This window comes from Anopheles coustani, chromosome 3, assembly GCF_943734705.1.
Source record: "Anopheles coustani chromosome 3, idAnoCousDA_361_x.2, whole genome shotgun sequence".
Classification (NCBI taxonomy): domain Eukaryota; kingdom Metazoa; phylum Arthropoda; class Insecta; order Diptera; family Culicidae; genus Anopheles; species Anopheles coustani.
This window is the reverse complement of record NC_071288.1, coordinates 68,258,043-68,266,836: the sequence shown is the minus strand read 5'-3', so window position 1 is coordinate 68,266,836 and position 8,794 is coordinate 68,258,043. Positions and strand designations below refer to the sequence as shown.

General features: G+C 41.0%; 1 protein-coding gene across 1 annotated transcript; it reads left to right on the top strand.

Moving 5' to 3' along the window:
* The first annotated feature begins 4,065 nt into the window (after positions 1-4,065).
* On the top strand, positions 4,066-5,398 carry LOC131265816 (uncharacterized). Its single transcript, XM_058268141.1, has 3 exons — positions 4,066-4,231; positions 4,296-4,574; positions 4,656-5,398. Exons 1-3 carry the CDS (start codon positions 4,066-4,068, stop codon positions 5,396-5,398), a joined length of 1,188 nt encoding a protein of 395 aa, XP_058124124.1.
* Positions 5,399-8,794: the final 3,396 nt, after the last annotated feature.

Here is an 8,794-nt window from a genome sequence, read left to right as displayed (position 1 = left end):
TCGTTAGCGCCCAAAATATCTCAATTGGTCTGGTCTTGGTCGACTCTTCGTCGAACTGATGCATGAGGGTTGACCACACAGCAGCTTGTCGTACAGTTTCTGGGCCCGATGTTTAATGCATGCAGCCTAATTTGCAGTCCGTTTCGATTTCGTTTGGATTTTGTACGATTTTAAATTCAATCTTGCCTTGTCTCATTGGACGTTACTTTTTAACGTACCCATTTGTTGAGCCACATCGCGAATGGAACTTTCCTTTTTTTGCTTGATTGCTTTTGCTCTTTCCAACTGTTGGTCGATAGGACCAGGTTTTTGACCACTTTTAAGCGTATCCTCGAAGCTGGATTCCTCCCGAAACTTTTGGATGGCGGTTCGTACGGCTCCGATACTCACACCTACCGATTTCGCCAATTTCCTTAGCGAAATGTAAGGAGTCGAACACCATTTGTGCAGAACGCTTTTGCTCTTTTTGACGGAAATGCCTCGCATTTTAACAGAAACGGTTGAAAAAATAGTTTGGATGCACTTTCTAGTAGGTTTGAATGTAAACAATCAAACACCCGAAGAATCAACTGTTTGGCGTTATCCGTTTTCCAGAAACGTAATTTAGAAATCGTGCTTATACTTTCTGGGACACCCTTTAAGGTACTAACCTGCGTGTCACACTAATTTTTGTAATATTTAAGTTTTGTTAACTAATAGTGTGTATCGAAAATATTTTAACAATTGTTTATGCATGATTATACAAAAACTTTACAACCTACATAACATAAAATACCTCAAATATACGATGAAACAAGTTCAAGCTAAGTGATCTGGCAGAAGTTGATTGAACTCTTCAGAAAATAATTAATTAATAAACTGTTCAAGGGGGAGTTGTGAAAAATAACGCCTGAAGTATCTTGTATGTATTTTATTTTTACTTTAACATTACTTAAATTGGAGCACCTTGAAGATTCTTTGTACAATTCATGAATCAGTTTGTACAATTCACCAATTCACTAATCTCTAGATTAGTTTGTGGTGCTTGCAATTCCATTATACTCAATACTGTTTATTGGAATCACGTTTTCTTTCATTCATTCATTCAATCAACGGGAAAAATATGCTGCTCAATTTAACTTGTATTTTCACAAATACCCATAATAATTTATTTATTTTCAAAAATTTAAGAATGACATCTAAAACATGACCATAACTAAATTGAACCAAGGAAAGCGCGCTACTGTGGCGTCTCTAGTGGCGTCAGCCGCAAACTAATATTTTTAGTAGTATTAGTAAATAGTAACAATAAAGTTGTGAAACTTTCAGACCTCTACTATTTTTTTCGCGAAATACCGTACAATGGAAATTGAACGACCAAAAATGAATCCGCACAAATCACTGGAGCTCCAAGGCAATTGAGCAAATTGAATAGGTCGGGAACCTATTAAAAAACGAAATACAAAAATGATTAGTATTTTTCTTTGGTACAGTTTTATATAAGGTTTGTTATAAAAATAGTTTTAGCACGTAAAACTGTTTACGTGTTCCCTGTTCTCATAAATTCATGTATTTTGTTTTTTGGTTCCTGCATTAGCGCCCGCATCGTGGAAAGGGACACCGTTTTCGCAACCTCCGTTCACTTCTTTTTGCCAAGAACATCTCTAACTGTTCCAACACTTCGTCTAAAATGAAGTTTTGTGATTGCCCAGAGTTTTTCGATGGGGCGAAACTCTGGGAAATTTGATTTTGGTACCAAGTGGATCTTATTGGCCCAGTACCACTCCAAGACAACCTTGGAATAATGGCAGGTCGAAAAATCAGCAAAAAAAAGTATGTGAATTTATAGGAACAGGGAACACGTAAATAGTAAATACCTATTTTTATAACAAACCTTATGTATAACTGTACAAAAGAAAAATAATTTTTAATTTTTCTTTGCTTTTATTATGGATTCCAGGCCTTGTCAATCTGTCCACCGACGCTCCAGTTATTTGTGCGGATTCATTTTTGGTCGTTCAATTTCAATTATATGGCATTTAGCGAAAAACAATAGTAAAGGTCTGAAACTTTCACAACTTCGTTGTTACTATTTACTTATACTACTAAAAATATTAGTTTTCGGCTGACGCCACTAGAGGCGCCACAGTAGCGCGCTTTCCTTGGTTCAATTTAGTTATGGTCATGCTTTATGAATTTGATTCCCTCGTTTGACTAGTTTAATTTGTTATGTTTCTTAAATGGAATCCTAATCATCAAGATCCCACACTAGGATGACCGCTTTATTTCTCCAACGGATAGCGGCGTAAAGAAACCTCAAATCGTTAACTTTGCGTCATATTAAATTGAGTAACTTTATAAAGTACAATTTAACTAAATAAAGTATGGCAAGACCTTCCACCATGAACTATGGAATCAATAGGTGTATCCTATAGAATCGGGTTTAAAATAGAACAAAAACCAGTAAAACCCCGAAAAGGCGGGCTCGAAACTTGAGACAAGATCATAGACAAGCACATAGAAAACAATTGTAGTTCTTTCATTGAAAATAAGATATAACATTCATTTATGAAATACAGAACAAAGCCTTCGTTGTATTGTGTTGAGTTCTTATTTGATTTTTTACTTGTTTGTTTAATTAATGGAGGCATCATCCAGGGTGTCCGCGACAGCCGAGCGGTAGCGCCGGTTAGAAAAATCGGCCCATGAGTGCCGATAGATATACGTGATAAACGAGCAATGTCCGGCTGATGTATATCGTAAGTCGTATATGATGCCGACTTAGAAAATATACGACTAAACATATACATTTTGAACAATGTACGGTTAGCGCCTCCACTTTTGTACGTATAGGCATTATTTTAGCATCATTTACGATTCAATCATATTGCATAGAAGTACGATTATTTCAAGTTGATATTCGATTTACATGCATATGTGTTGTGTGGGTCACGTCCTGTGGGTCGATGGCATCATGATGAGGCTCCCGGCGACTGCCAGATGATTTCATCGATACCGAAGTGGATTATTACCCTTCGCTAGGGTCGAGCAGCGATGACTGGGACGCTGCCAGGTGTTGCACTAGTTGCAAAACGGCTGCTCGGTGCAGCCTTCGTCGGGCTCTTCGTGGTACTGCGATCACAGCGTTGCTATCAGTTTGAAGAACTGCGTATAGCTGTGATCAGATCAAGAACTGTGATCACGTCCTTGACACAGTTTGTGAAAGTGCGTATAACTGTGATCAGATCGGGCGCTTCGTGGAACTGGTCAGGCCAAGGGGGGTCAGGTTGATAACGTTCTGTTGGAAAGATTAACAGTGAAAAAGGCAGACTATTAAAGCCTGCGGAGACCAACGGGTATCGTCAATTGTCCAGCTGACTGCAGTGCGGTCTGCGTCGTTCAGAGTTAGTTCACAACGTACCAACTTCCATCAGCCCTGGGAGTGTGGTCCTAAAGATGGGTGCAGGAGTCTTGGGGGCCATCGTTGCGGGCGTTGCCGCGTTGGTCGGTAAGTTTTCGATAGTCTTTGTAGACTCCACAGCTAAAACGCGAGTTGCACATCTTAAGCTGCTAATAGACGGATGCAAGTTTCATGTAAAAGAAATTTTCTAGTTCTTGCAACGAAACGTCATTTCTCATCTTGAAAAATTTATGTCAACATGCACAGGTACACGGGTGCAATATTGCAATCAACTGTCACTCTGTTTCATGGGGAATGGTGTTATTGTTGACAAAATAAATGTACAAATTAGAATAAGTATCGTATTGTGTTTGTGTAGTTGGTTTCTATTGCTAGAAAACGAGACGTTTCGAATTACTTCTTGCTTTGTCGGTGGCTCAGCATCGCTGAAAATAAATTTAACGGCTGTTTCAATAACTCTTCAAACACTAGACATTGTTGGTATTGTCAATTCAGAAATGTCATCACAAAATTGCAATAAAACTTTCGTTACTCAACCACCAAGTTTAGATCATTGAAATTATTCCATATTTCCAGCTCGATAGACGAAAGCAATGAAATAAGTTGTCTAATTTTATTTCATTGCAGTGGCAATTTTCTCAAATTCATCTTCAGATGGTGATGCAATGTGTGTAGTAGATATAAAAACGGGCCTGAGCGACCAGGAACCTCTGTTCCTGCGCCCCAACAATCAACTGTGGATCCCGGATGGACCGGCTTTGAAGTGGGACGAATGGGAGTCGACGCCCATCGCTTGTCCGGGAGATGATGGGAAAAATATTATTGTCAAAAGTGAGTAACGTTACGCTTGTTGTATGACCCCTTGGGTCTCTGAAATCGAATTCTCCTTTCGCAGCTGGAAGGCCTAAGTCGACCATTACCTGCGTGTCCGGTACGACTTTTAGACTTGGCGACCTGACTGAACATGTGGACATTGCCGACATTAAATGCCAGAGCCGGCCGACGGGTAGTGTGCAGAACACTGGTCAGGACTGTGGTGGTGGTGGTACTTTGCTGAACGTGGGATTCCAGGTGGATACGGTCGATTTTGTGACGTACTTTCTGTCGTGTTATAACATGCAAACGGCTTCCGTAATCTACACTTTCCATGTGATCGCTGGTGGTGCTATTAACAGTAGGTAACAAAATTGGGAATCTTACACGAGGAGTTGGTACAAATGGCAGTTTTCAAATGACGTGTTCCGCATCTCGGCAGATAAAGTCCCTGTCACAAAGAAAGACAAGAAACGACCGGCGTTCAAGGCTGCCCAAGTGCCACCGGACCTTTCACCGGCAACCGCCTACGACCAAGGTGGACAGTTCGATCTTTTCACGCAGCTGCTTGGATCAGAGGTTCAGGCGCAATACTTCAGCACCGACAAATCCTACCTGTCCCGTGGCCATCTGACTCCCGATGCAGACGGTATCTTTAGGCCTTGGAGGTGGGCCACCTACTTCTTCGTCAACGTGGCACCTCAGTGGCAGGCCACTAATGGGGGCAACTGGGTGGAGGTGGAGAACGCCGCACGTACCGTATCTGGCCGGCTTAACGAGAAGGTGCTGATCTTCACCGGGGTGCATGGTGTCCTAACGCTACCGGGCGTCGACGGATGGTGGAAGACGATCACACTCGCGGCTGGCAGAATCCCGGCGCCGAAGTGGTACTGGAAGGTCATCAAATCGAAGAGTAAGGACGCCGCGATTGCGCTGGTCAGCCTCAACGATCCGTTCCGCAAGATAAAACCCTGGGAGATGCTGTGCGAGGACGTTTGCAATCAGTACGGCTGGTCCAACCCGAACTATCGTAAATTTGAGCTAGGCTACACCTACTGCTGCACCGTTGCTGATCTGCGTGCGCACATCCCCAGCATTCCTGCCGAAGCTGATGCTGCTTACGTGTTAAGGTATGATGAGGACATCGGCTCCGCAACCAGACCCGTCCATGACGAACTCCGGTAAATTTTGGAGCCGGCTCCAGATCCGGTGCATTTATAAACACGCATTTATAATCATGCATTTATAAACACGTTGATGGTTCTGTCTGAGAATTCGTTTATCTCAAAATGTAGATGCTTATCAACCAAGATTGGCACCAATAATTCGTAGTAGCGTTGAATGACTTTATAATCATTTCAGTCAGCTACACACGATTGTAAAGGAAGCAATAAGGAAGAACGAGTAAAGAACGGCTAATAAAAATGCAGACGTTTGTAATTGTTAAAGTTTGTCAGATACCACAAATGAGATACTGTAGCATTCGCAGCAAAACGCATCGGATAATTAAAATAGTTTCATCAGCTCAAGACGGTAAGCAACATTTCTTATAAACAACCAAATAAATAAACAAAATCAATTTTAAAAAATCCCATTTTGAGTATGTAACACATTCGGAGAGCCGAGACGTTGCAATTTGTCATCATTTCCGTGATCAACAATGTTTCTTCCGCTGAGCTCAACTCGTAACCCGGTCAAGTTGGTTGGCCACTAACGCTTTGTAATACGATCCTCCAGATCAGTGCTGATATGTGTCACTGTTCATCTCCACATAGCGCACACTCCCCTGACAAACTAACAAACTCGGTTCCCGCATCAGACGGGAAACTCGTAGGAAACTGGTAGGAAACTCTTGACAGCACTACCAAAGCTACTCGTTTTGACGTTTAATAAGTGACGGATTAAGAAGAAGTGTAATCAAATGCTTAAAAGAGTATTATAAACTCAATCGATTGAAAACTAGACAAACATCAACTGTCCTCTGGGGGTCCAACAACCCCTAAAAATTCATAAAGAAACCCTGAAACAATCTTTAGCAATAGAATAACAGCATTCCATGGCAGAGCATCAAACTGTTCAGCCTAAGAACGGTTGCCATTGTATTTCTAATTGGCTGCTAAGCTTGTTGGAGTATTTTTCCTCATAGGATGGCAGGTTTAAGGGTTATGGCATAAAACATCTGTTCATTTGTGTATAATTGAAAGCCGAGAAATATTCTATTATTTCAGCTCGGAGAATGATGCATTTGAAAAACAGTATTCTTATCACAATGGTATTCATGGAGACGACCCGCAATTAAAAATATGATGCAGTTTTATTACGCTAACAATGAGGTTGATGTGATACTAACAAACTTTATTGTTGAGAAAATGGAGAGTAAGCTGCTAACATAGCAACTCTTTACGAGCAATGAGTTCCGTTCGTCAATATCAATTGCGATAAACATGGCAAAGGAGCTTAGTTGTAGGCGTATTATAAAATTGTTCTGTTCAATTCATTCATTAAAATTGCAAGCCTATCAAACACCGTCGAAATACGTAGACTTAACTGAACATGTGCAGATAAGATTCAACGAAGTACACTACATTTTAACTGTCCATGTTTTTACCTAAGCAAAACGCCTCCATCAGGGATTTTTCATAAAGTTCACTTCAGTTGATACCTTGTTGATGTCAGAAAACTTTACGTGATTTATGTTCCATCTAAAGACTCTCCCGGTCTAACGTATCCTTCAATGAAGAATCTGATTTTGTTTGATTTCAAGAAAAACAACCGCAGGAACAACTTGAAATAAAGTTGTTAAATAAGAATAATCACATAATGTTTTCGGATGTTGGGAAGTTGGTTAGAAAAAATGTAAGGTTAACGAAGCCACTAACTGTGTAAAAGCATGCAGTAGATGTTGTTAAGCGGTTGGTCCTGTTGAAATCAAGTTTAGTCCTAAAATTGAGCGAAAAATCGCACCAGTTTATCATACTATCAAACTCTGTTTAGATTCACGAGCTTAGGTGACTAAAATATCTTTGCAAAAAGTGCTCTGAAGACAAAGACGGGAAAAGAAATTCTTTGTCACGTCATAACTAGTACAGATTTCCCAAAGGATATGAAATCGACACCGAGCTTGACGCCAGTCAGATATTCAAGTATCGAATTCTTCGTTTCTTCGCATTTTATATCCGATATTTTTCATTCATCCTTCGTCAGCTACAGATTTATAGAAAAGCCGCAGTGTTTCCAGAGTAGCAAGGGATACATTATGACGTTCGTGGTTAAAAGTAGAGAAAAAACGTACTGTGAGCTTCTGCATAAAACGGTAGTGGAAAATTATTTGTCGGTGGGCTGACTCCCAGGGCTCGGATCCGGTAGCACAAAAGGACGATCCCTTCTGGGAGTTGCCTTTGCGTTTTCATCGGAGCGCAATGGCTTAGGTGTGGATTCCATCGTAATCTGATTGGGGCGTGATATTGCATACCCAGTTATTGATGGATGTTTGAAACTAAAGATTAAATCAGAACTGATGGAAATGAAAATTCGTTGCTTGTAACACTCGTTGTAAAACTATTTTTATCTCTATGAAATGTATAAAATCTATCGATTTAATCCAAATTAATAGGACCACTGGTGCAGAAATAATTCTTTTCAAATTTTCTTGATTCGCACTACTATATTAATAATACAGAAATATCATACACATCTAATAATACATTTTCCAGGTACATAATTCAGAAATCCCCAGTGAATGAAATATTGAATGTTTCTGCTGGTAATTTAGTCCACCCAGATTAAATTTTATTGCCTTTGTAAATGGCAGCTAGGATCCATAGATTTCCATCGGAGCAGGTGTTTGCTAATCGCCACCACCAAAAGGACGATCAATATTTTTCCGTTCGTCCGCGGGGAACACAATGTCACCCCGTTGGAAAGTTGGTTTTGCTGTAAAACTAAACTTTATGTCTCAACCGGGACGTTGAACTTGTGTTCAAAAAGGCTGCCCCAAAACCGTCGCTCCCCAGGACCAGATGCGTCGGCATGGGCTGGTGTCGTTCTAATCATCAGCATGATACCTGAAGCCATCCTCCGCGTCCCAAGACAGCGACACGCCAGCTCCCCGATAAAGCCCGAAAGCAAAAAGTGTCTATAATTAACGACAATTCTATGAACAACGATAAATTTGGCCTCATTTAGAAACGCTGCTGGGGTGGAGGGTTTGGGGGAAGAACAGTGAAAAACCGCCCGGTCGAGAAAAGGGGCTCAAGGGACCCATTTACGACGCACGCTAGTACGGTTTTGCGGTTTCTGGGCTGTGGTTTTAGTGTTCTTGCGGTGGTGCGAGGTGAATGCTTACACCGTCGTAGGTTACCCTTGTTGGGCGTTTATGGGTTGGACGGATCGGGGGGAGGGTAGGAAAATGTAGGTTGAATTAGACTACAACTCTAATTGGGCAATCATTGGTGCGTTGAAAAGTTAAACTCTTGTAACCGAATGTCGTGGCGAGTTATGCTCTGGGATGTAGCATCTGCTAGTGTAAGGGACTTCATGAATGAATTAGCTCTTCATGAACTAATTCCGGAAAAATAATTC